The sequence below is a fragment of the Neomonachus schauinslandi genome, chromosome 10 (assembly GCF_002201575.2).
Source record: "Neomonachus schauinslandi chromosome 10, ASM220157v2, whole genome shotgun sequence".
NCBI lineage: Eukaryota > Metazoa > Chordata > Mammalia > Carnivora > Phocidae > Neomonachus > Neomonachus schauinslandi.
The window spans coordinates 76,987,477-77,015,473 of NC_058412.1; the positions used below are offsets into that span (position 1 = coordinate 76,987,477).

Consider the following 27,997-nt stretch of genomic DNA (forward strand, 5'->3'; position numbering starts at 1 on the left):
TGACAAAGCAAGAAGATGGCCAAGATTAACACCCAGTTCTCCCACCCTGCGGTAAGGACCACGGACAGAGATCTTGACCACGTTGAAAACGGCCTCAGCAGGTAAGATGGGCTTTCCATTTTATGCCCGTAAAATGAGTTGTTCCCATAGCTGATCTAGACTGTGGGGTAAAGAATGCCTTAGCCTGTGGCCAACCACAGGTTGAAGGGTGCGGGCTATTCACAGAGCTCCTTCTGACTTCATTTATTTCATCTCACTTAAGCCTCACAACCCACTGAAGTAGTTTTTATTCTCATTTTAGAGAGGTGGAAAATGAGGCTCAAAACATTATGTAACTTCTAAAAGGTAACAAAATGAAGATTCAAATACAGCAAATTAAATTAAATTTACTGTAAAAACTTCTCCAAACTGCCATACTTTCCCAGGTACACATCAGACATTTATTGGACTACAGAGTCCAATAAATGCACCAGCCATTGTCCTGGGCTCTAGGGATGTAGTATGAATCAGCTCTGTCCCTCACTTCCAGTGGAAGGTCAGGATTCATACTGTGCTCATGGTCTGCAAAGAGTGGGCTGTGCCTTGCCAGTGAAGCCAGTTGCCCCATCAATGACATCCCCACACAGGCAGCCATAAGGAAATCTGGACCTTGAGTTCTACTTCTAGCCCTGTTCGTAGCTTACTAGTAGACTGGGGAAAAGCCACTTAATCTCCCATGCCTTTCTTCAATTGCAAAATGGAGCAGCATCTTTTCCAAGCTCCTGGCACAATGGTGAGGAAGTGGGAGTGTACCTATTTGGTGCAAATGGACTTACATTTTTATGTTTCTTAAATTCTCAATGAATCGATTGAATTGAACCATGAGAAACTTTATTTCCACTGAAAACTTCTCCCTCCCATGATAACGGCATATTATCCAATGACCATAAACTGCAATGACAGTCCCTCAGTGCTCACATCCCTGGTATTGGGCCCTCATCCACCATTTATCCTCAGTTACTAGTGTATATCACTTCTTCCTTCAGATGCATATTTGTTTTTTTCTCTCCAGATTCTTGGTCCCACTCCTTAGCTAACTCAGCTCATCAGTGATGGACAACAATTTCCAAAGAGATTGAGTCCCTGTAACTACAAATTTATGTAGCCCTAGGACCCCACCTTTGGGGATTTCAGGCAAAGAGAGGAATATCTCAAAGCATTCCAACAGATATTTATTGCCTCCAACCATTTTAACATGGTGCTGGAGCCCCAGGAATTTTTGATATGACTCAGGGCCATCAGAAATTCTCATTCTACTCAAATTTCTCCCTCCTAACTGGCTTACTGTCAATACCAGTGTCCCACCACTGGGGACTTACTCCTTTAGGTTAGGTCATTGCCCCTAATTTAAAAGAAAAAAAAGAACACTTTTAGGACAGATATCTGCTATTAAAACTTTGGTATGCACGAATAGCTTCTTTTTCACATCTGTGCTAATAAACCTCTTGGGGCAGGGTGTTCAAAGAAGATTGGGGTGGAGGGGAGAACAGGTCCAAGCATGGGGCACAGCAGTAAAGTGAAGCTCCCTGGGCAACACTGGGCTCCTGGGACCTTGGGCCCAATGGGAGAAGGACAGAAGCTGTTAGAATCAAGAATTTGAAGCAAAATGGACCTTTCCCCCACTGCTCCCTTTTGTCTCGAGTGGGACATCATCAGAGCCTCTCATGGACCTTCCAGACTCCCTGGGGCTGAGAACAATAAGGTCTTAGTCTGGCTCTTTACAGTTAGATACTCAAGAAAAGGCAGGCCCAGTTGGTGGGCTGGGGCTCCTGCCCAGAATGCCTGCTTGACCAGATACCACCATGGTGCATCTCTGCCTGATTTGTCCTGGCTCTGCCTCAGCCAGTGGCCTACAAGCCCAGCCTGAGACATGGGCTGTTGAAGAGAGCTCACCGGGTCTCCTGGAAGATGACCCTTTGCAAAATAAATTGCTAGCTCAATTTAAGCCACATGGATCCCAGCGATGGGCCTCTGGCTTCCAAGAGATTCTGGGGGCTCATGCTGGGTTTATGCACACTCGGAGGGTTGGTCAGCCACAAAGTCAGGGGTTCTGAATTGATGCCCTTCGACAATGCTATTTACCATCTTCATGGATGGGAAGAAGCCCTCCACTCTCCCTCCTACCCCCCATCTCCTGACCAGGTGATGACTAACAGGCTCAGGGTCAGGCTGGCTGGGTTTGAACATTGGCTCTGCAACTGACCAGCTCTGAAAAGTTGTGCAACTGCTCCGGACTGCACTTTCCTCCTCTGCATAGTGGACTAGTACTGACCTCAGAGGGCTGTAGTGAGGTTAAAATAGGTGAATGCTTTCGGCACTGTCCCTGCTGTGGAGAAAGTGTTCAGTCAGTGCTCACTGTCAGTCTTGGAAATGAGTCTCCCTCCTGTGCGCCTTCCCTGGCGTCCGAGGCTGGAAGCCTTCTCCTCCTCTGACCTCAGATAGCTCCAGCTGTCCTGACATCTGGATCTGGCCATTTCCTGCCTGTGACCAAGTCATGCTTTCTCAGCCTGACCACTAGTCTGTTCTCACTGAGCCTCACTTGCGGCCTTGCCCCACCACTCCCATGGTAAAAGCTTGTTGACAGATTAATACAGAATCCCATGGAGACACTATGGAGATTTCAAAAAAGAGAGAAGAAGAGAGAGAAACATCATGAGACAGATGTTTGCTTTATCTTATGGAGGCAGGACTGGGTTAACAGATGGAAGTTTCTGGAATGGGTTCCTTGGCATTACTAAGGATTGAGCATGTGTGTTCAGGCTGGGGGGTGGAACAGCCTTGGGCCAGAGGCCAGGTCCAGGCCCCTCCTCTGCTTCCCAGCACAGCCCAAAATCTGTCTAAATACAGACTAGTTTTCCCTATAAGATTCATTTGAACAGGAACTCTGGCTTGTACACACAAAATTTTTAAAGTTTCAAATCACTGTTTTAGGGGAGGAAATGGTGTTTGAATAAACCATAGATCCTTGCTTTAAAATTCAAATCCTTTTAGGGGCACCTGGCTGGCTCAGTTGGTAAGCATGTGACTCTTGATCTCAGGGTCATGAGTTCAAGCCCCATTTTGGGTGTAGAGATTACTTAAATAAATAAACTTTTAAAAAATAATAAACAAAATTAAAATCCTTTTAGAAAGCATATGGGAGAAGTAACTGTGAGGGTTTTTCCTTACATATTAATAATTCTTTGTCCTCAATGATATCAAGAAACTGTGCTAGTAGGAACCTGTGTGTCACTGTGACCTTTGCTGAATGCCCCCAGGAAGGAGGAGATATCACGTCCCCATCCCCTGAGACATCCCTGTCCCGAAATCTTTCACCAAATTAGAGAGCCAGGTTTCTGTTTCTCCTTTTTTAAATCATTGGGATCACTTTCCTGGTGACAAACCATAAGGAAAGATGAAAACATTGCAGGAAGGAGCTCTGTGAAATGAAAACATTTCATTTGAACATGTTTTGTTCATTTGAACAAAAAAGTCAAAACGCTGGAAATACCAGAAATAAAATTGTCTTGAATTTTTCTTTTCTATTTAGATCTGCTTAGTTGACTTGATTATTTAAGAGCAGTCTGGCATATTTGAAAAGATAATGCAGTAGGGAAAGACTTCAGAATCTGCGACAGATTATTACCATGAGGACCGGGGGCACCTCAAATCTCAGATCAATCTCTTGGTGTAGCTATTTTAGGTGAGCTTTGGGGCAGCGGGGTTTGTGTCCTACTGAAGAGAAGCCTTCTTCATGCTGCTCTCTGAGCAGAGCCCAAAGCAATTATCACCAAAGAACACCATTTTCAGCCTGCTTCCCCAGGACCGAAGACAAAAATGCACTCACTTCAGTTCCCTGGTCACATGTGGCCAATGGCAGTGCCTGTGGGTCAGTCAAGTTCCTCAGGGCTGGAGAGGAGGAAAATAAAACAAGATATGATCGTCGCCACCCTTGCTCTCAAGGTTTTGTTTACTCTTATGTCTCCAAAGTCACCAGAGGAAGACATCAGGTGCTCCGCAAAGTGCAAAGCTGACGACAAGTTGCCATTCTGATGAGCACCCCTGTCTCCTCCCAGGGACAGGGGAAACTTTTACTTCACAGACACGAAGTTCCTCTTTATAAGAAAACTTAGAAGATGAACATCACAAGTTGAAAATTACCTTCTCCTTCAAAAACAGCCACATCGTTGTGTTGTGCTGGCTGCTCTTTTTCTTGCCAATCGCCAACTTCACCGAGCTCCTTCCTGCAAAGCTGTCATCACGCTGCCTATAGTCGGCGTCCACAAATGGGAGGGCAGCTTTGGGGTTGTTCTTGCCCCAGACCCCTCTGCCAGCTCCCGACAGGACAGGGTCTGGCCCCCCATCTCTCCTGCCTCTGTATTTCTCTGGGAGGTTCTGGATCCCCATTCTTCCGTTGGTTGCCAGAAGTGGCTCCCTTTTTCTCAGTACCTGTGGGTCCTCGGGGACTCAAAGTGTCACCTCAGACATCTGGCTCTTCTCTCTTCCCATCTCCTCTTCCATCTGCTGGGTAAAATCAGTTTCTCTGAGGAATAACTAATTGGGTTGACTAAATACCCCCACTCATTGAATGAGGGTAGAGACTCGGGAGCTAGAAGACATCAGAGAACTTCAAGCATCAAAAAAACAAGTGGGAGAAGAAAAGGCCCACTTGGGTCCCTTGAACTTACTTCCTAGAAGGCTTTCCCTATTCTTCACAGCGAAATGTGCCTTTTCTGGACTTGGCTGTTTGAGCACTACTTAAGTCGATACAAAATCACCAATTTTTCCTTTAGTTCCTTTTTGAAGACTACAAAACTTCAGGGAGGGTAAGTGACCAGCCCACAGAACACCTAGCTAATAGGTGTTAGGGTAGGGATTTGAACCCAGGCCTCCTGGCTCCCCACTCTGCACCTGCCCTTCGAGCGAGTGTCCCAGACCCAGCCCCCACATGGGAGCCCTCACTGCTGCCAGGAGCAGGCCTGCTTTGGAATCTGAGGTGGGTTTTGCCCTCCTCACATACTCATCAGCTCTGATGTCATTGATTCTTTTGCTACTAATGCAAATAAATCTGTTCTCAGGATGTGTCCTCACGTAATTAAGAGAAAGCAGACTGGGCAGAAATGCTGGGCCAGCTTCTTGGTGCCCAGAGCTCCCTGAGGAACTGCTGGTGGGGACAGAACACCTTCACCCTTGGGATTGCCTCCGGATCTTCCGGGCACACATGCCGTGATGGAGCTGCAGCCCAGCTGTCGGTTGCTGCACCCCTAACCCCACCACACACCAGCTGCTAGGATCCAGGGACTAGAGATATGGACTCACTCACTTTCATCCCACTCTCCCTCCTCTAGGAACTGCCCAGGGTGCCTTGGAATGCGCATTCTATCCTCATAGTATACAGATTATTAGGAGGGCTAGGGGTCAGAGCTTCTGAACTACAGCAGGCCCTCTGGCAGTGTTTCCCATGAGTCTAAAGATGAAAAACATGAGTGGTCTTTTAGGGGTAGAGAGGGAGAATTCAATTAGATGGTTTGAAAATAAAGAGCCATGCCCACATAGTATAGTCAGGTGGACCAGAGCCATGTCTCCAGTGGCATACCACAGGGCTCAGTCCTCAGCCATGTCCTATTAAACTTTTGCTTTAATCGGTGCCATATGTGAAAATACAGAGAGCAGCTTCATAGAGTGGAGGAGAGCAGGCTTTTTTTTTTTAAGATTTTATTTATTTATTTGACAGAGAGAAAGACACAGCGAGAGAGGGAACAGAAGCAGGGGGAGCAGGAGAGGGAGAAGCAGGCTTCCCGCGGAGCAGGGAGCCCAATGCGGGGCTCGATCCCAGGACCCTGGGACCATGACCTGAGCCGAGGGCAGACGCTTAACGACTGAGCCACCCAGGGGCCTGAGAACAGGCTTTGACATGGGATGGAATGACATTCAAATCTCGGCTTTGCCACTTGGCCGTATGATCTTGGGGAAGTTATTTAACCTCTCTGAACCTCAGTTTTCTCTCTTATGCAGTGGTTATGTGGAATAAATGATAAGATCTATATGGCTGGCATTTAGTAAACAGTTAATAAATGGCCTATGGTTTGTGCATTGCATGTGAACCAGATGGAGCTGGGAGGAAAAACTAGCATGGCACCACTGCATACCAAGGGTCCCAAAACATCAAGTGGCTCAGATAAATGGAAAGTCCAGAACTTACTTCCTACAAGCCAATTGTACATGCGCAAGGTAGGACCTTCTGGCTTAACAGCAGCCCATGTTATAAGACTTTGGGTTTTGGCTGATGGTAGTTGGTTATAGGGACCCCAAAGGCCCACAAACTTATAAACCTACAAGGACCTCTGGCTTGGGGTCCAGTAACAACAGAGTGGTCTCAGTCTCCATGCCCAGCCAGGCAGGAATGCAGGAACCTGCTCACAGGAGCAAGACCACAATGGGCAAGAGCCTAGAACCTGATGAGGCGTGGCTGGGTGAGCTGGGGGATTCCAGCCTGCAAAACCAGAAGGGGCACAGGTGTGAGAGCTGTCCCTTCGTGTCCCATCTACACAAAGGTGGTCATGGAGAAGATGAAGAGGACTGCCTCTGTGTGGTTCCAGCACAAAAAAAGAAGTAGCCTTGGTCTGAGGAAGCTGAGGGACGGAAGAGCCCGCTACGAAGATGGCCCAGGTGGGCCATGGGACGGTAGTGAGCGCCCTGCGGCTGGAGATGGCAGGGATGTTGTAGAAACAGAAGTCAGCAGATCTGCAGCTGGGATTCAGGACTCTGCCTTCCAATCCCTCACTGAGGAGAGAGAGAGCCTTTTCCTGACATTAATTGTTGCTTACTTCCTCAACTGTGTTGCCACCTGGTTAAGAAGGCTGATTAGGTTGGAATAGATCACGTGATGCAATTAATTTGTCCTGCCTGGGCTCTTCAAGACTCATAGAATGAAGTGTAAATCCCTAGGGGTCAATGCCTGGATGGCTTTTAATCAAGCTGATCAAATTTTTTAGCCCTAGGAGATTTTAAAAGAGGGAACGAAAGGAAAATATACCCAAACACATTGGTCTTATTCTGGGCAGTTCAACAAACACCAAGGCTCTGCTGATGTGACTGGTGCTCATATCGAGCCGTGGGCACCTGTCCTATTTGTGCTCATGCTCTTCGCCCTGAATTGCACAGGCGAGGTCACTTGCCCAGCCCCCCACCGCAGGGGACAGAGGTTGGGTTTGACAAAAGGCCACAGTGGAAATGAATTTTCATGCGAAATCACTGTACAAATGCATGTGGAGGTCTAGGCCAATTCCATACGATATTCCAGGACACCCCTCTTAACCAAATACCGAATGGGCTCCTGGGAGGGCTGCCGGCCGAGCACACAAATACCTGCCCAGGTAGTGTGACTGTGACGTACCCATAGTCCGGCCTTAGCAGATAGGATTTCAGTATGCAGAATGGTGTTTGAACCAGAATTCTTGTTCTGGGATTACTGTGCCGAAACAGCTGCTGTGGAACCCGATGGTGGGCCCTGGGACACCCCTGCCCGGCGCTCGGATGAGGACCGTGTGCTGCTGGCCTGCACCCTTAAGTCCATGGGCAGTGGCTGGACAAGCTACCTTCCGGGGTCAGGCTTGCTGTAAAAGAAAGGCCATGTTTATCCTAAAAGCTGGGATCTGCTGGATCCGGCTGGAGCACAGACTGACAGAGTGAAGAACAGTGCTGGCGGCTTTCCTCATTAAGCAGGACATCTGGCCAGCTCATCCCTGAGTGTGTCCAGGAGGGGATGAGCTTGAAATCAATTTAGCCTGCTGCATATTTGATTTCCTAGGGTCCACTCGCCGAGTGAGGAGACTTCGTCAGAACTGCAGCAGATCGCCATGGAGACCAGAGGACTGGCGGAGTCCAGGCAAAGCTCCTACACCAGCCAGGGCCCCGCCAGGTAACTGATCAGGCTCAGCGCTCTCCTTGGGAAGAGGGAAACTGAGGCAGGAGGAAGGTAGATGAGTCTCAGGAAGAAATGGGGGGGGTGGGGGACGGTGGTGGAGGTGGAGGTGGAGTTGAAGATTTGGAGAAGAAAATGGGCAGGAGAAGAGCAGTCAGAAATCTATCCCTGAGTACTGTCCTCTCAGATCAAGTGTTCGAGCTGAGAAAAACCTAAGAAAAACTGCTGTTATCTGGAATTGCTTTCATATAAAGTGATATTGAGGCACTTGCTCAAGTCTGGAAGAATTTAGAAAAAAGCCAACCAGGTAGGGTTCCAAAAAGAATTGAGAAACAAGACCAGGCAGCCGCAGGAGAGCACTGGTGGACCTCAGTGGTGCGCAGATGGCCCTAGGGACACTGTCGCGATAGCCTCTGGCAGGCCCTCTCGGGTGCATAACTCACGTCCTTGCAAAAGGATTTGAAAGATTACCCAGGCTCTGAGCCGACGACATCTGCACTTGGCTTCGAGAGCCGTGCCACCCTGAAGAAGTCATCTTACCTTTCCAGATCTCATCTGGAGACGCATCGAACAACGTGAGGCCGGCATCAGAGCCAAGTGATGACTCACGACAGGTGCTCAACAAACATAGGGCTTGTTATTTCCTCCCACCATTTTATTTTTTTAACCAATGCTGTAGTTTTATATAGACACATGTTCTACAGTTTTTGCTTAAGATTATTACAAAAATCAATTCCTCTAGTTATTTTTCATATTTTTCATTGCGGAGGAATATTTGTTTCACTAGCCCCTTATAGCTGGGCATTTCCATGATTTCCAGAGTTTTTGTCTTACTAATAAAATGCTGTCTTAAGGCTCACTGATTGCAAGGAAGAGGACACCTTCACACCAGCCCATATTGAAAGGCCTGGGGGAGGGCCGAGACAGGAGGCTGGTGCAAGCTCAGACAGACCACCTCATGGAAAGGGAGCCAACGGGGCTCATGAGAGGTGAGCGGGGGAGGCACCTGCCCTCTCCCTCTCATTTTCTCCTGGCGTGTCATGATCTTTGTGATTTTTTTTTTTTTTCCCCTGCATGTCTCCTCTGTTTCTGGCTTTCTCTGTTCACACATCAGCAGGCACAGGCTGAAAATGCCCTTTGCTATACGATCTTGAGTGGAAACACCCAGCCCCATCTTGGAGTGGTTTTTAGTTCAGAGGCTTGAGTGACTCTCTGTGGGTGTCTTGTCCATTCCTGGGCCTGTCGGCTGAAGCTGGAGTGCGGAGCGTGACCTTGCTTCCAGCCCCTCGGCAGCAGGAGGGTGGGGGCGGGAGGAGTGTCCAGAGCAGAGAGGCTGGGCCACGCAGGCACCTCCGCGTCTGTCTGCAGCAGCGGCTGTCAACATCTCTGTGCGTGGAATGTCTTCTTGCTTTAACTTACTCTCTTAGGCAAAGTTCCCAAGTGTGTGATTAGGGCCAAAGCACGCGACAGCCCATGACCTCGTTCTAGACTGCTCAGAACTTATTTGATTGAGAACAGTGGCATGCACCGTAGGTACCAAGTCAGGACAACCAGAAACTGAGAAGCAGAGGTCAGGCTCTCTTCTCATTCCCTTTGGAAGAGACAGGGAAGGCAGGAGGCAGGGCTGAGGGAAGGCTTCTCATGGAAAGCTGGAGCTAAGATGGGCTCTGGGGACATGGGCTGACCGGTCTCAGGTGCTTGCGGCCCCCGCAGGGTCTGGCTCCAGGAGATGGGTCAGCGCAACTTGCCAAGGAACTTGTGTACAAGCCTGGGGAGGAAACAAGAGTGTGTATAACAAACAATAAGACAAGGGTTAGGAAAAGAATCTAAGTTGTATCTGGGCACTTGTTCCTTTAAACCTTGTTCTAAATTTTATCACCATTTGCAGATTTGATTCTTTTCTATTCCTATGCTTACCAGTCATAACAAAGAGCTCTACAAAAGGAATGATAAGCAGAAAAGCTGCTAATGCCCCATTTGAAGGATCATGCCTTTGGCAGAGTCCAAGTGTTAAAAGGACAAAGTTATAATGAAGACAATGCCCCTTATCTAGAAAGCTCTGTCCCAGATGGCAGGTTCTGGAGGAGAAGGGAATAAGGCCCCAGTGGAGTAGAGATGCACACCTGAGCCCAGGGCCCCCAGGACCCATGTCCTGCCAGTCATCTCTACTTCCGCCCCAGCCCTGGAAAAGAGGGCTTTCCGTCTCCTTCCTCTCTGCACTGGCTGCCTGTCCATGTCCTTCCAGGATGTCTCGCCTGATCATCTCACTGCGAGCCTGGACCACCAGGCACTTACACCATGAGGCCCAGAGAACAGACTCCTTCCTGGAGCGTTTCCGTGGAGCTGAGCTCAAGGAGGTGTCCAGCCAAGAAAGCAATGCCCAGTCAAATGTGGGCAGCCAGGAGCCACCAGAGAGAGGGAGAAGGTAAGGAACCAAAGGGATGAGCCACCCGCACCAGGTGGGGGTGGGGCAGGAAGCATGCTTTGCTCCTGCAGCTTAGATCCACTGTGTGAGTGGCCTGGGGCATCAGCCTCGTGACCTGGGCCTTGAAGAAGGTGTCTGGGGTGGGGGAGTACTGCATGCTCTAACAGTCACTGCCCTGAGTGCAAGAAGGACTGCAGGAGAAGAAACCCTCTAACCAGGGTTCTCACCCTCCTTTGATCCTGCACAGAGTTTCCATCAGCGCCCCCTGGAATTGATGCTCTCAAATGCATCTGGGGATGCTGGCCTCACCCATCTCTCTCCATCAAAGGACCCTCATCCTAGATTGCACTGTGACCCACCTTACTAAAAACCAGGGACTTTAACCGATAAGCCTAGGGAGTACCTAAATGGTACCCACAATTTTATGCATAGGTTTACATACAGTCTTCTGGGAGGAAGGTCTGAAGGTTGGTCAGAATGTTCAAGAGGAGCCATCCATATCCCAGATCAGGATAGGAACTATGGAGGTGGGGAGTGTAGGTGGGGTAGGGGGGGCATGGGGAGAGTGTTGGCTTTTTGGTAGGAGAAGCGTCTGCAGAACAAGGGCTCTGAGTATCTTCATGCATGGCCCACCACCTGACTGGGGGCTGTGGCTGTTGCAGCCATTTGAGAGAAATCTGCAGGTGCTGACTTACACCCCCCCCATACACACATCCCACACACAGAGCTGCTGCCTCACCTCCTCTCTTGTTCTTGGGAAGTCTCCTCAGCCTGTGGTCAGCAGGGAGACCACTGGGCCACCACAGGTTGAATCCAGTGACACTGAGCAACAGAAGTCTCTTTAGGACCCTCTAGGCAGTCGGAGAGGAAGAGAGGTAAGATATGGAGGGGGAAGCTGATCACCTCTGAGCCTCTCAAACAGGAAGCCTCTTGCTCAGAATCTGCTTTCTGAAAAAGGGGGCTTAGAAAGATCTTCTGGCTGAATTCTCTAGGTAAGGCCAAGATTTATAAGATGTAAAGGTGAAAACAAGCATGGTTGTTGCAGAACAGGTGGTCCTTATATAATTGCTAGAGAAAATCCTTCATGTTTTTGTGTCAAATGAGCAGAAGAAGGGCTCAGGTGTGAGTGGCTCAAACAGGCATCCAAGGGCCCCTGGGGAGGGAAGGTCATGCAGCCTCAGAGGAAGCAGGATGGATCTTCCGGGTGCTTCCATTTTGCTTCCATGTTTGTATGTTTGTGTTGTAGGCTTATTGTAGATTATGCAGTAGGTTGCAAAATATACAAGCATATTTAAGATAAAATATGAGAGTTCAAGGAAATTCCTTGCTAGCAACCACTCTAGGAGAGGAACATTTAGTCTCCCTGCTGGGAAAGGCATGAGAATTGCTGGCTGAGATGCAAAGGCCTGGCATTTTTGGGCTCACGTTTTCACCTGGGCTTGGACCACAAACCTTCAGGCTTTCTGGGCTTGGGAAGGGACCACAGAGGGCCCGGGTGCTGGTGGGGATGTGTGCAGGGCCATCCCAGGTTCCCAGGGCCAGGCATCCTAGACCGAGAGGGGGCTCCATGACTATAAGGCCTGTGTGCTGTTGGCTGCTGAGCCAGAAAGGAAGGAGGGATGGCAGATAAGGAAGAAGAGAAGCCAGAGGAGGAGGAGGGGAGAGAGGTTTGCTACTGAGCCAGCCAGACTGCTTCAGTTCCTGGTGGGCAAGCAAAGACTTCTTTGCTAACGTGATCAAATTATCTTCTCTACAAACTTTGCCTAATGAAGATGAACATTGGCCTCTTTGTCCATTTCCCAATGTGACCAGATGAGCAGAGGGTTGAGCTAGGACCCCATCAGGGTCAGGTCCCAACTGTACCTCAGACGCCTGGTCACTCACCTGAGGGTTCAGAGTGGGTAGGTGCATGCGATGGTGCAGGATGGTGGCTGATCAATCAGGGAGGCTTCCTGAGGGAGGAAGACTTGGGATTTTTCCAGGCAAATCCCATTGGCAAAGCAGAATGTATGCAAAGACAGGTCTTGGTCATTCTGTTGGTTTGGCCTTCAGAGACCCCAGACACAGAGATGTGGTAAACACAGACCACTATGATCAGATGATCAGAACCTCTCCCAAAACAGTTAGAGCCACATCCTGGATGGTGAGAAGGAGGGAGACTTGAGCAGGGGTGAGCAGAAGTACCAGAATGGCATTTGGCTCGATGTTTAGCATCATAGAAGAGGCTCCCTGAGAGCCAGGCAGGAGTATCACCAGCCAGTGGCTTTGGTCCTGGCCATCCTCTGTGAATGGTCTGCAGTGACGATAGACAGGCAGCTTGAGGCCACGCTGGCTTTATTAAACTAGCTGTGTCAACAACACATGTATTAGCAACTGAGCCCTAGGAGATAATGCCCTTTCCTAGAGAACACCGTGAAGGAGGACCGCGCGATTCAGCTTTAAATAGACGTGCAGTTGGGTGTACAACTGGCCTCCACTCTCTCCCCAGTTCTTACAGAGACCACGGTGGTGGGCCCGGAGTGTTAAGATTCATGTGGGGACAAAGGCCCAGGGCAAGATAGACTCAAAACTGGGACAGTTCTGTCCACGGTCTATTTTCTGCCCTGCAAGTCAAGTCAGATGCAGCTGCTGTGATTGCGTTTTCAAGGTGGGGGGAGGGCGCCTTCTGAGAGCCCTGCCTGCGCAGATGAGGGGAGCAGGTTGCTGCGGCTGCTGAAGGTGCTCAGCCCACTTCATCTGAGTGCACCCGTGAGGGCAGGTGCACCTCGGCTTCATGTCTGTGCCCCTCATAGCTCCTGGCACACTGCCCGGCACATGGTTTAAACTGAATGAAATTGAGTGGAACACGAGGCCAGGATTGGGTGGGATTCACATAGCAACTCTCATTTATTCAGAAGACTCAGTTTAGCCAAAAGTTCATCCTCTCTTCCCACAAGGTTTACTACAGCTAACCAGTCACAAAAAATGTTTGTTCTGGATGCCTCAAGCTGCGTGGAAAGGCCCAGGGCACAGGGGATGGGGTACCGGGATAACCACCTGGGGCGAATGATCCCCAGCAGTTGGAACTGAGCTCAGATTCCTATGCTGCATTCTGTTTACTTTCCTGCAGTGGCTGGCCCCTGGCCAGAAACAACACCAACGCCTGCAACAACTCAGAGGAGTGAGTACCTCTGCTCCCCAGCAGAGCCCCCTCACTTTCCCTGGTCCCACCGGCCACCTTCCTTCGGGTAGATGCCCCAGCTCCGCCTCCCTGCTCAAACATGTCTGCTTCCCGGGACACCACTAGACTAGAATCCCATTCCTTTCATCCAAATACCATCCCCGTGGACAAATGGTGAAGGGACCTGGTCCCTATGACTTCTTGGAGCAAGTCATGTTCTCTCTTCCCCTCATTTTTCTCATCTATAATGCAAAGGGGTTGAATTGCATAAATGTCTTAAGCCTTGACATCTTCTATCGCTATGTATTTGAGGGTGCAAACTCTGAGTTCCTTTACAGAGCTGTGCATATTCTCCTTCATGATGAGAATGCATTTTCCTTTCTACAACCTCAAGCTCCTGGGGGCCCCAGTGAAATGCCCTTGTCCTAAGGCCAATCCAGGCCAATCTGGAGGGTGTGATCAGGACAGTGGGAAGAGGAAAATTAAATATTTCCAGAGACTAGCCTCTTGAAATGTTGACCTGCTGTAATTTTTATCACCAGGTGTTGAGCTGGCAGATCAGTTTGAGGTATGATTCTGGCAAGTGCCACTCAAGCGTCCAGGGAGGGTGTGTGCATGTGTGTGATCATACACGCATGTTAGCACATGTGTGTGTGTGTGTGTGCACATTCTCCAGCCTTCTTTATGGAGTACCATGGGGGTAGGCACGGGAGGAAGTCTCAGTTGGAGCTTAGGGAAAAAAGCAATATCAGCAAGAAATCTGAATTTCCTGACTTCCATTTGAAAGAGAAATGTGCCAAGACTTTTTCTTATTTCCCTTTGTTCCTTGGAAAGAAGTTTTTCCCATTGCCCTCCATGAAACTTAGTTGCATTTTGTTTGCATAAATATCGATATCCAATCCCGAGACTCAAATGCCAGCAGTCAAGATAAATGAAATTATTTAATCTGCAAAACAGCAGCTATTGTGATATGTGCTTGATCTAAAGCCAAGCTTGATATGAAACATGAGGCCATGGTGTTGGGTCCCGCAGTCTGAGAAAGGCTCAGGGCACTGGAAAGCATGGACAGAGGTCCTGCGGGTCTCTAGCCTTCTCTGTTCTGGGGCTGGGATGTAGGCGAGGATGGAGGGGGATACTGTTGGCTGCATCAGGCTCTTATACATCTTTTCAGATGGGTTCGAATCCTGGATCCACACTGCAGTCCAAGGATCAAGGACAAAATTGGGGACTGTCCCAAAATGTGACCATCTGGGCACAGAGTTACAGAAATAACTCTTACGGACATCCTTCCCCATTCTTCCACCACGTTTCTGGTATTGTCACTTCGTCCCATGGGTCCTGAATCATTTTTCTCTCTCCCGGAGCAAACTGCTCCCAGCCCAAACTGGCGTTGTTTTGCGGCTCTCTATAGGTCTTTCAGGGCAGTGCTGGGTGGATTCAGAGATGCAGCTGGATGGCGCTGGGTCTTCCATAGGCCCACAGCAGGTTGATAACTAGGGGAAAGACCAAGGCCTGTAACCCCCAGCCACACATCCTGGCCTGGTGTAATTAAACTCCCAGCGGGTCTAAGCGTGCCTGATAAGCTTGTGGGCAGCGCCCTCTGCTGGTGCCTTGACATTAAGACTTCAGTGGCAGAAAACCCTTCAAGGGACACTGCATGGTTGATTCAAGAGGACAGAAGATGGGTGACTGTCCTTGCTCCTCTCATTTAATAAGTTTAATAATTTTTTATTTTTATTCAATTTATTCATGCACTCACTTTAAAAAACTTGGAAAACACAGAAAAGCACCCATGAGCATATACCCTCAAAAAATATACTTCGTTTTAGTAGTGGAATCCCATTATCGGAGATAACCCCTCTTAACATGTTGGGAAATATCCCTCCAAGTCTTTCTATATATACTGAATAGATAGATAGATAGATAGAAAGAATGAATATATTATATAAAAATATATGATGTATATACTGGTATATACTATATTATAATTATTATATATCCTATATAATAATTATTATTTTATTATTATAATTACACATAATTATATATATGATATATAGATATATATATTGCGATCAATATATATCATCTCTCGGGGTGCCTGGGTGGCTCAGTTGGTTAAGTGACTGCCTTTGGCTCAGGTCATGATCCTGGAGTCCCGGGATCGAGTCCCGCATCGGGCTCCCTGCTCGGCAGGGAGCCTGCTTCTCCCTCTGACCCTCCTCCCTCTCATGCTCTCTGTCTCCCATTCTCTCTCTCAGATAAATAAATAAAACCTTTAAAAATATATATATATATCATCTCTCTATATATGTATTATCATACATATATGCTGGTTAAGTGCATTTGTATCCCAATTCAGCCACAAAGAGCTTTGTGACCTTGGGCAAGTTACCTGACCTCTCTGTGCATGTTTCCTGACTTGTAAAATAGGGTTTGTATTAATGTCTTACTTGCAGGGTTGTGTGAAGACTAAATATGTGAATACATGTACAATGATTAGAACAGTACCTGGTACATAGTAAGTGCCCAATAAATACTGACTAGCGAGGTAAGCAGAACAATTTCAGTACCACCTCCCTAAAGATGGCTACATCCTAATCTCTGGAACCTGTGGCAAGATTACCTTATATGGCAAAGGGGACTTTGCAAGTGTGATTAAATTTGAAGACCTTGGAGGTTATCCTGGATTACCAAGCAAGCCCAATATAATCACATGAGTCCTTAAAAGCAGAAAGGGGAGAAGAAGAGTGGGTCCGCGAGATGAGATGGAAGGAGGAACAAGAGGGATTTTCAATGTGAGAAGGACCCAACCAGCAATTGCTGGCTTTGAAGAAGGAGAAAGGGGGACACCAGGTGAGGCATACAGCAGCCTCACAAAGCTGGGAATAGCCCCCTCCATTTTCAGCAGCAAGAACACAGGGACTTTGGTCCTACAGCTTCAAGGAATGGAACACGCTGCCAACAACCCCATTGAGCAGAAAACACATTCTCCCCCAGGGCCTCCAGAAAGAAACGCAGCTTGCCCGCCCCTTGATTTTTGTCCCATCAGACTTGTACCAGACTTCTGATCTACAGAACTATAATATAACACGTGTGGCTTGTTTTAAGCCTCTACGTTCTCGGTGATTTGTTATGGCAGCAATAGAAAACTAGTAATGCAAGCTTTTGATACCAGGAGGGGGCTACTCCTGAAACAAATACCAAACAATGTGGGAGTGGCTTCGGAGAAGACTCCAGAAGAATTCTGAGGAGCATAACAAAAACAAAAACAAAAAAAACCCCTAGACTGTTTGAATAGGTTGTTGGTAGAAATAAGGACATTAAAGACTCTGCTGATGAGGGCTCAGAAGCAACCTTGTTGCTTGAATGGTTGTAAACAGACTATTAGTAGGGATCCAGGGCTTTAAGGATGCTGCTGGTGAGGACTCGCAAAAAACTGAGGAGCAGGCTATTGGAAACTGGAGAAAGGGGAATTCTTGCTTTACGGTGGCAGAAAGCTTAGTGCAATTATGTCCTGCAGGAAGGGTGGAAAGCAGAACTTGTAGGCAATGAGCTTGAATACTTAGTGGGTATTTCCAACCAAAGGTGTTGAAGGTCCAGCCTGGTGTCTTCTTGCTGCTTATGGTAAAACCCAAGAGGAGAGAGATACGTTGAGGGAAGAATGGTAAACAAGAAGGAAACAGGACTTCAGGAATTTGGAAATCCTCAGCCTACTCACATGGAAAAGATACTAAATTTTAAAAACTGTCAGGAAAGCATGCTTTGCAAAAACGTTGAGGGTGTCACTGAACAACCTTTTGCTAATACCTCAGAAAGATCCAAAGTTCTGAATTCAACAAAAGACTCCCTGAAGAGATGAAGGGTGTGACTCATAGCTTCCCTCTGCCATCCCAGCAGAAGCCAAAGATAGAGAAGGGATTTCTCAGACAGATCTGTGGATGAGCCACTTGTCTAGCACAGTGAATCCCTCTGATACACATGACCTGGAATGTTCTGGAAGATTTTCTGCCAGCTGAAACATGGCCAGCTTGGACCTGAAGGGGCAGGAACAGCATAAAATGGAGGGAGACTGTGGGACCACTAAATTCTAGATGCAGGAAACAGGTTGATTAGAATATTCAGCTACAAACAGACAGGTGCTCCCTTTAAGGAGGAAGAAAGGATAGCTCGAAGGGCAGAGCCTTGAGCCCAGAGGCATGAAAACCACAGAGGATTTATCTTAGGCCTTGAGACAGAATGGCTGTTGCCCTGCTGGATTTCAAAATTGCTTGGGACCAGTCACTCTCTTGTCCTTTGTTCTTCTCCCTTTTTGAACTAGAATATCTATAACTGATATCCTATACCTGCCCTCTCATGGTATCTTTGGAGCAGATGATTTGTTTTAGTTTCACAGGTTCACAAGTAGAGCGACTCACACCCAGAGTCTCACCCCTACCTGGTTTAGATGATAAGATTTGGGACTTTTGAGCTGATGAGACTTTTGGACTCTGAGTTGATGCTTTAATGGGATGAAACTTTGGGGGGTCTTGGAATGAGGGTAAATGCATTTAGCCCATTGGATGGATGTAAATGTTTGAGGGCCGAGGGACAGACTGGGGTAGGTGGCACCATGACTCCCCCGAATGTCCATGCCTTAATCCTCACCTCCTATGACTACATTACCTCACACAGCAAAAGGGACTTTGCAGATGTGATTAGATTTCAGGACCCTGAGATGGGGAGATTATCCTGGATTATCAAGGTGGGCCTGGTCTAATCACATGCATCCTTAAAAGTGGAGAATCTTTCCAGCTGCAGAGAACCAGAGAGATGGCATCTGGAGAAGGACTCTACCTGCTGTTGCTGGCTTTGACCATAGAGGAAGGATGCTGTGAACCAAGGTTGCAACAGCCTCTAAAAGCTGGGAATGCCCTCGGCTTACAGCCAGCAAGAAAAAGAGGATCTTGGTCCTCTATTTGCAAGGAATTAAATTCCACCAACAATCCAAATGAGCAGGAAACAGCTTCTCTCCTGGAATCCTCAGAAAGGATCACAGCCCTGCCCACACCTCAATTCCACTACGGGGAGACCCATACCAGACTTCTGACCTACAGATCTGCGGTTTGGGTTGTTTTAAGCCATAACTGGTGACGGTTTGTTCTGGCAGCAATAGAAAGCTCATGCAGCTATTATTCTGAGCTTTTATTGCAGCTGCTTTTAACTTGGAAAAATATTAGAAATGTTTTCCCGTGTCACCAAATGCTGCCCAGTGGTTCTGGGCAATGTCATTTTGAGGGGCCTCATAGAATTCCAGTGTTGACGAATCTCCTCCTGTTGCAGGATTAGATTGCTTATGCTTTTGACTGTTAGAAATAATGGTGGTTGTTACTTTTCTGTATGCATGTTTGCACCCATCCTTGATTACTTCCTTAGGAAGTGCTGTGTAAAGTATATTGGTCTTTTTCAATGAGTGTTTAATTAACAGGTGCTTATTCTCAACCCGGGGCCTTCCTCCGGGATGCGGAATAGGGGGATCAGAGGGGCCTGTGGATGATTCTGGTGGGTTCCCCGGAGGCAGGCAGGGTCTATTACCTTTCCACTTGGTTTCCTCAACCCTTCCATGAGCAATAAAGCCTGCCTTGCAGAACTCGTGTAACTATTAACAGACAAGGTTTATAATAGTGCTAACACATAAAGATGTGCCGTAAAGAGGAAGCAGAGTCAAGCCATGTGTTGAGGAGACACCTGCCTCACAGGACCTCCCTGCAGATGTAGATGGGTGGGGGCTATGCAGCCCCCAGCCTCACCGTCCAGCAACGTCTAGATAAGTGTCCGAACATGGCGGCATTTTCCTCAGACGACTCTAAGATTTGCCATTCGATGGCAGACCTGTTCCTGCCTGTGTGTATTTTGCTTCCCTTCTCCTTCCCTGGCTTCCTCATTGAGGGCCAGGCTTTCATTTGATACACAGGTGGGTTTTGAGACCAGCCAACAAGCCATGCCCTTCCCTTCAGAACATGTGACTTCCGAAACTCCGAATGACTTTTCCGGAGTGGATGTGGGTTCATTTCCCTTTACCTCAAAATGTCTCTGGTCTCAAGCTCTTTGTGACTTCCTAGGGGCTCGTGAAAGTCGGTCAGAAATTGTAGAACATTAAACTGGACCACTATGTATACTTTAACGTATACAGTATATGCTTTAAAGGGGTGGTTTACCTTAAACCACCAAGCAATAAAATCAGTAACCTCGTTTCATCCCAGGGTGCTAGACCTATCCATTTCCTACACCATGCCCTCTCCTCCTTGTGACTGTTGCCCACCCTCTCCACTGTGGTAGTAGTGTCCTTGGCCTATGAAAATTGCTAAATGTCCCCCTGTATCATCCAGTGACAAGGCGAAAAAGGAGGAGAAGGAGAAAGAGGAAGAGAAAGAGAAAAACTGCTCAAAACAAGAGGAGTAAGTACTGAGAAGAGCTGCCTCCAACGAAGGGGTGCAGAGGTCACAGCAGGCCTGGCCCCTCCCCGGGTCCTGGGAGTCTGAGAACCTCGTCGTCAGGCCTTGGCGTCGGCCCTGGAGAGGGGCTGCTTAGTGCTGCAGGAGCAGAGTTGGTCCCAGGTGGGGATCAGGCTTCCTGAGACGGTGTGAGGGGCCCACTCTGCAGGGAGAGTCCTGCCCCAGCTCTGAGCACCCAGAGGGGGCTTATAGGTTCAGAGGGCTGTCTGCAGCCTTGGGTGAGCAACTAGGGGCTGTTCCTGTGAGCCTGCTCCTGTGCACCCCCCACCCCACATTCTGTTTGCCTGTCTGCACAGTCGGGGTAAGCTGAGGCCTACTCCTGGGCACTAAGAAATACTATATTCTCAAACTTCACTCCAAACCCAGTGGTGATGTGTGCTGGGAACATTCCAAAGCCCTGTCAGTGAGCTGTTGATCTTGCACCCGCTGAGTCAAGGCAAAGGCAGAAAGATATCCCGGGGTCTCCTCCGGGGCATGGGAGCAGCTCTGCAGGCCTAGGCCAGCTTGTGGGGCATATGGGGTGGGAGAGAAGACACATGGCCCCAAAGAAAAAGAAGAATCTCCAGTACCACCACTAAACTCTAATCCTCAGAAAATCCTGAAAATAAAAACAGAAAGCACCCTAAGCTGTTGCTTCCTTCAGTGTTGGCCCACATAACCTAGATGATTCCCAGGCTAGCTGGTTTTTGATGGAGAGACAGGATCCAAGCGCCTGGACATGAGTCTTCAGATCATCTGCCCAAATGCACTGCTTCAGAACCACTGGGCAGTGTATAAAAGCACATCTCCAGCCCCAGCCCTGGAGGGTTCTGGGTGGGCCCTGGGAATGAGCGTTTTCACAGAGCTCCCCCAGATGGTTCCAACATTACCATGCTGCATTTGATTCCCAGCATGCTGAAGGACATGGGTGATACCATGGGCACATGGGAAGTCATCACCATAATTTTATTGTCAGCTGTGGCTCCCTGGGGAGCTGAACTAGGAGGGAAGGACCTCCAGAGTCTGCCCTCTCCCAGCCTGTCCCCCCATGTAGGGATACCCCATGTGACTCCCCGAGACTGACAGGACATGTCTCTTGAGTTTAGCCTGCAGTTGCCATAGGGTCTCTAAGCTAAGCTGAATCTTGAAGACTGTCCAATGATGTGATCTTTCAACACGCTGCATTGTTTGTGTGTCGATGTTTCCAGAAACAAGGACAGCGTGGTGGTGGACCCCTCCAGCAACATGTACTACCGCTGGTTGACTGTCATTGCCCTGCCTGTCTTCTATAACTGGTGTCTGCTGGTGTGCAGGTAGGGGTGGGGGCAGGGTATCCACACAAGGAGGGGGTGAGGGTGGCGGGGCCAGGAAGGGTGAGGGCAGTCAGGCCTCAAGACAGAGCTCTGGGTCCCACTCAGGGGACTGGATTTCTGGGCCCCACATGGCCACCATCCAACTGAGTGTACCCACTTCTCCATCAATAAGGAGGATCTAAAAGAGCACCATCAGAGTTCTCTGAAGCACTGGTGAGGACTTGTGCTTGTAATGGACAGCAAGGGTCCTGTCGAACATTCTTAATCCAGCTGTAGGAGGAAGATGCAGGGGCGAGTAGCTACTCTTCTGAGGGGAAGTGGGTGGGGGTTGGGCATTCCTGAGCAGCCAACAAGACAAGGACACAGGGAAGGGCACAGTTCTCTGTAAGCTGTGGGCTGTGGGCCTCCCCAGGCAAGTTGCAGTGCTGGGGTGTAAGCTGCTGCCCTTGTGAGGGCAGTCGGGGCCTTTGGGGTGCTCCTGAGAAGGCCTGCGGGACAGGGATGCAGGGCGAGGGTAGATGTGGGCTTCGGGAAGTTCCCCGCAAATGTACTTTTGGGATGGAAGGCAAGCTGTTGCTCTTCTGGGGAGAGCTGGAGGCTCTGGAACTTTCCTAAGCAAGCTGTAGGAGGCAGGTGCAGGGTGAGCTGCTAACTCTTCTAATAAGGGATCAGGGGAGGGAGGTTTTAGGGTCTCCTAGGAAATCTGCTGCATGGCAATACAGGGGCAGGATGCTGCTCTTCTGAAGGTAGGCTGGGGGTCTGGGCTCCCTGAGCAAGCGTACAGGATGGGGGGTGCCGAGGGGCTATGTTCTCCTGAGGGCAAACAGGACCTCTGAGCATCCTTGGGCAAGCTGCAGGCCAGGGAGGCAGGGCCGGCTGCTGCTGTCTGTGGACAAGCAGGGCCTTTGGGGCATTTCTGAGAAAGTCTGTAGGAGAGAGAGGTAGGGATACCTTGTCTCTCCTCTGATGGCCTTGGTGGGAGTCTGTGTGGCCTATCTGAGTGAGGTGCCGGGCAAGGATGCAGGGACAAGAGGCCATGTTTCCTGAGTGCTGGGCTTTGCTGCGCCAGCTCATGAGACAGGCCTGCAGGGGTGAGCATGGGCCTTCCCTTGGCAGCTGAGGCTTTGGGCGCTCCGGAGGGGGAGGGAGAGGCTACCCTTCTGAGGGGGCAGGGGTTTGGGGAAGCTCCTGAGCAAGCAGTTGGAGGACAGGGGGGCAAGGCGCCGTTCTTCTGGAAGTACACAAGAGGCTGTGGGGCTTTTCCAAGCAAGCTTCAGGGCAGGCTAAGGGGGGAGCTGCTACTCCCTGAGAGTAAGTGACGGGGTTCAGGGCCCTTCCCAGCAGGCCTGCAGGACAAGGATGTGGGCTGAGCTGCTGCTCTTCTGAGGGTGGATTGAGGAGGTGCGGGGAAGGCAAGGGGACTCTGCGACAATCCTGAGCAAGCCTGCAAGACAGACAGCTGCTGCTTCTTGCGGATGGGGAGGAGACATGCTACTATCTGAGTGTAAGTGGGGGCTTTGGGGGTTATCTGAGCAAGGTGGGGGCCTCTCCTGCTCTTCTGAGGGGAAGTGTGGGCGTGAGAAGGGGGAGAACTTGGGGCCGCTGCTAGCCCACCTGCAGGATGGGGATAAGTGGGCAAGCTGCTTCTGTGTGAGTGGGGGTGCTGGGGCTGCAGGCAAGCTGCCATTCTGAGGAGGCATCAGGGGGTTCAGGTTGCTGAGGAGCTGCAGGGTGGGGACATAGGCCCCAGCTGCTGCTCTTTTGAGGTGAAGAGGGGTATTTAGGGGATACTGTCTGTATGAGAAATAGTGAGCCTAAGGGTCTAGAAAGCAGAAAATATTTACTGGCTTGTTCCATTGTTAACTTCTGAGAAATTCCTCTAGTTTTGTTGGCATTTGGCCCCAGAACGGGCAAGTGCTCTGTCTCCGCACATGACTCCACCAGTGAGGCCTAGAACTGTCCCTCCTGGCATCCCGGAGCTTACTGTTGAGAGGCCACAGGGCTCACTCTTTGGGGCAGAAAAGCTTCTCAGAGCTGGGTCTCCTCCTCAGAGCCTGGGGAGATAATGCTGGGGCACAAACCCTGCAGGCAGGGCTGATACCAAGATGAATGCCACGGTGTTCAGCCCGGAGCTGGTGCCTGCTTCGGACCAGCCCCCCGATGTGCGCACTCCTTCCCTCGCTTGCTTAGGTCCTGTTTCGATGACCTGCAGTCTGAGCACGTGATGCTGTGGCTCGTCCTGGACTACTCGGCAGATGTCCTCTATGGCTTGGATGTGCTGGTGCGAGCCCGGACAGGTGAGCGGGTCCAGGCCCAGGGACTTGTCTGGGCCAGGCCACAGGCCCCCCTCGTGCATCAGGAGGGGGACCACGGGGACCACAGGGCAGGTTCAGGAGTTCCAGAATAGTGGGCATCACCTCCCCGTGACCACGAGAGCCCAGGTAGGTCTGGAGAAGCCCCAAAAGTGAGGGCATGATGCTGCTCAAACTCCTCTACAGTGGGCCTTTAGCAGAGGTCAGGGTGCCTGGGTTCTGGTCTCTGCTGTCCCAACGAGCTATGGGACCTTGAGCAAGTCGAGTTGTCTCTCTGGGCCTCATTTGTATCACCTGTGAAATAAGGCCAAACTGTCATCTCTCAAAGGACCCCTCCTGCAGTGACAGTTCAATATGGCGGGAAAAGGGAGGGAGAGCTCCATCAATCTTGGAGTTCCTTTTCCCGGACAGTCGGAGGATCCAAGACATGTTACTCCGTGGTTTTAGATGTATGGAGGAATGAAATCAGAAACAGGGCTCGAGTGGAGGATGAGTTCCCTCAGATCACCTCTGGGTGTGAGTGGAGGCTAAGAGCCCCCCTTGTCTGAGGGTCCAAGCTGAATATCCTTGAGGCATCTTTTTCTAATCTGCACGAAGACATCACATCAGCTGGCAGGGGCCCGGCTCGTCACTTTCAAGGTTTTTGAGCTGAAAGCCATGCCATAGTTGCCAATAGAAACACCACATCACAGCAGCAAGCCTCCCTGTGGCTTCTTGGTATGCAAAGCATTTCAAGCACCTCTTGGTTTCTCATGAGAACTGCTGCATGAGACAGGAAGTGCAGGCATGATTATCTCCATCTTGCTGATTTAGAAACTGAGGCCCAGAGATGCTGAGTTCCTGGCCCAAAGTGCCCCACTGGCACTCCCTGCATCTCCACAGTGCCCCGCATCATAAGTTAGAAGACCTCTGGGGCTCAGTCAGTTAAGCATCCGACTCTTGATTTCGGCTCAGGTCATGATCTCAGGGCCCTGGGATCGAGCTCTGTCTTGCTTCCCACTCAGCAGGGAGTCTTCTTGTCTCCCTCTCCCTCTGTTGCTCCCCCTGCCCATGTGCACTCTCTCTTAAATAAATAAATACATCCTTTAAAAAGAAGAAGAAGGGGCGCCTGGGTGGCTCAGTTGGTTAAGCGACTGCCTTCGGCTCAGGTCATGATCCTGGAGTCCCTGGATCGAGTCCCGCATCGGGCTCCCTGCTCGGCAGGGAGTCTGCTTCTCCCTCTGACCCTCCTCCCTCTCATGCTCTCTGTATCTCATTCTCTCTGTCTCAAATAAACAAATAAAATCTTTAAAAAAAAAAAAATAAAAAAAAAAAATAAAAAGAAGAAGAAGAAGACCTCAAATATGCATCTTGAGGCTTGCATGAGTAACTTAGTCCTGGTGGTCTGCCACTTCGTGGTCACATAAGCCCACCTTGACACGAGAGCTCCACGGGTGGCCGGAGTCATTGAGCCAGCTATTCCTGTTTCAACCAAGCTTCAGTGGGACAAGTCACCCCCACTCAGACAGGTGTGCCACCCCTGTCTGTGCTTTGGTACTATCGCTGGTAATCTAAGATCAGCAGGGAGCCTCGGGGGGGGAAGGCAGGTAGGCACAGAAACCAAGTGGCCATGGGTCATACTTGAAAGGGAAAAAATCTCCAGAATCAAGAGAGGACATTATTAAGGAAGTAGGGAGGAGTCCCAAGGTGCTAGGAGTGCTGTGGAATGATCTAGGGGCTCAATAAACACAATGGTAACCAAAGAATGAAACGGAAAATTAGGGCGTGGGAGGCAGGGTGTCCCTACCATGTGATCACAAACTCGATGCTTGCTTTTCACAAAGGGGGTAGTCCTGCCTCCATCTAGCCCTCCAAGTGTGACCCTGGATCAGCAGCAGCGTCATCCAGACTTGTTAGAAGTAGACCCCAGACCTCTGGAACCAGCAGTGGGGATGGCCCAGACTCTAGGTTTCACAGAACCCTCAGTATGAGTCTGATGCTTACCAAACTCTAAAAGACATTCATCATATCATTCTCTCTACTTTTGTGCATGTTTGAAAATGTTTAGAAAAAAAAAGAAGAAGAAGAATGCAAATCTCAGCCTACTTGACTGATTTTACCGGTAATAACGCCTCATGACTCTCCGATGTCCAGCTCAGCTCCAGACCAATCTGATGCTGCATATGTTTTCAGAGCCCTTGGGATGACAGTAATGTGCAGCCAGAAAGGAGAGCTACTGCTTCCATAGGCAATGTTTTTAAAAAGCAGGTCATGCTCCATTGGTGGCTGGTGAAATCAGTTTGATAGGCCATGTGCTTCTACAATTTTTATCATTAATATTTTCAAACAAATACAAAATCAGAGACAGTAGTATTATGAATCCCCATGTACCTTCACCCAGCTTCAGCAGTTACCAACATTTTGCTGTTTCATCTCTTCCCCCGACACCCTTTTCTTGGCTGGAGTATTTTAAAGCCAGTCTCAGACAGTAACCACTTTAACATGTATCTCTAACTTTAAAGGACACATTTTAAAAATATAATGTCCAGGGGCTCCTGGCTGACTCAGTCAGAAGAGCATGAGGCTCTTGATCTTGGGGTCGTGGTGGGTTCAAGCCCCACATTGGGTGTAGAGATTACATAAATAAACTTAAATATATATATTTAACACATCCATTTATCTTTTAAAATTTAATAATCATTCCTTGCTATCATCTAACAGCAGTCCACATTCAAATTTAGCCAATTAATCTACATTTTTAACTGAATAAAATAGGTCAGAATATCATAGATGAGAAAATATCAGAGTGCATTTTTGTAGTAAGAGGTAAATGTGGTTTTTGAAATTGTTTCTGTCATGTATGTATAACTACATCTTCTTTAGTTACAGTGTAAAATATTTTCCTGTGGGCCACGGTCAAAAAAAAAAAAAAAAAAAAGCAGTCTCTTTAATGCCCAAGTGACCTCCGTCTTTTTCTTTAGGCTTCCTTGAGCAAGGCTTGATGGTCAGGGATGCCCAGAGGCTTTGGAAGAATTACACAAAGACCATGCACTTCAAGCTAGACATGTTGTCCCTGGTCCCCACAGACCTGGCTTATTTTAAGTTGGGTATAAACTACCCAGAACTGAGGTTCAACCGCCTACTGAAGTTTGCCCGGCTCTTTGAGTTCTTCGACCGCACAGAGACAAGGACCAACTACCCCAATTTGTTCAGGATTGGGAACTTGGTCTTGTACATCCTCATTATCATCCACTGGAATGCCTGCATCTACTTTGCCATTTCCAAGTTCATTGGTTTTGGGACAGATTCCTGGGTGTATCCAAACATCTCAAACCCAGAGTATGGACGCCTTTCCAGGAAGTACATTTACAGTCTCTATTGGTCCACCTTGACCCTGACCACCATCGGGGAGACCCCACCCCCTGTGAAAGATGAGGAGTATCTGTTTGTGGTCATAGACTTCCTAGTGGGCGTCCTGATTTTTGCCACCATTGTTGGCAATGTGGGCTCCATGATCTCAAACATGAATGCTTCACGGGCCGAGTTCCAGGCCAAGATTGACTCTATTAAGCAGTACATGCAATTCCGCAAGGTGACCAAGGACTTGGAGACACGGGTAATCCAGTGGTTTGACTACCTGTGGGCCAACAAGAAGACGGTGGATGAGAAGGAGGTGCTCAAGAGTCTCCCAGACAAACTGAGGGCCGAGATCGCCATCAATGTGCACCTGGACACTCTGAAGAAGGTCCGCATCTTCCAAGACTGTGAGGCAGGGCTGCTGGTAGAGCTTGTGCTCAAGCTGCGGCCGGCAGTGTTCAGCCCAGGGGATTACATCTGCAAGAAGGGGGACATCGGGAGGGAGATGTACATCATCAAAGAGGGCAAGCTGGCTGTGGTGGCTGATGATGGGATCACCCAGTTCGTGGTCCTCAGTGATGGGAGTTACTTTGGGGAGATCAGCATCTTAAACATCAAGGGGAGCAAGTCAGGGAACCGCAGGACAGCCAACATCAGGAGCATCGGCTACTCAGACCTGTTCTGCCTTTCCAAGGATGATCTGATGGAGGCTCTCACCGAATACCCGGAAGCCAAGAAGGTCCTAGAGGACAAGGGACGGCAGATCCTGATGAAGGACAACCTGATTGATGAGGACATGGCCAAGGCCGGGGCGGACCCCAAGGATATCGAGGAGAAGGTGGAGCACCTGGAGTCCTCCCTGGACGCCCTGCAGACCAGGTTTGCACGGCTCCTGGCTGAGTATAATGCCACCCAGATGAAAGTGAAGCAGCGTCTCAGTCACCTGGAAAGCCGGGTGAAGATCTGTGGGAGTGACCCTCTGTCTGACGGGGATGGTCCTGGGGAGGCTGAGAAAACAGAGACCAAACAAGAGTGA

The 27,997-nt window shown here is 49.2% G+C and overlaps 1 protein-coding gene across 1 annotated transcript; it reads left to right on the forward strand.

Annotated features, from left to right (window-relative positions):
• The first annotated feature begins 15 nt into the window (after window positions 1-15).
• CNGA3 (cyclic nucleotide gated channel subunit alpha 3) lies at window positions 16-27,997 on the forward strand. Its single transcript, XM_021701243.1, has 8 exons — window positions 16-101; window positions 7,829-7,939; window positions 10,188-10,367; window positions 13,477-13,527; window positions 19,896-19,964; window positions 21,209-21,313; window positions 23,504-23,610; window positions 26,586-27,997. Exons 1-8 carry the CDS (start codon window positions 16-18, stop codon window positions 27,995-27,997), a joined length of 2,121 nt encoding a protein of 706 aa, XP_021556918.1.

What these genes read in the sequence shown, in the direction of transcription:
- CNGA3 (XM_021701243.1), top strand. Translation starts at nt 16, where the DNA reads ATGGCCAAGATTAACACCCAGTTCTCCCACCCTGCGGTAAGGACCACG. An exon ending in ACCAGCCAGGGCCCCGCCAG is followed by an intron (nt 7,940 to 10,187) that starts GTAACTGATCAG and finishes ATGTCCTTCCAG; the next exon opens with GATGTCTCGCCTGATCATCT. An exon ending in GCCTGCAACAACTCAGAGGA is followed by an intron (nt 13,528 to 19,895) that starts GTGAGTACCTCT and finishes TGTATCATCCAG; the next exon opens with TGACAAGGCGAAAAAGGAGG.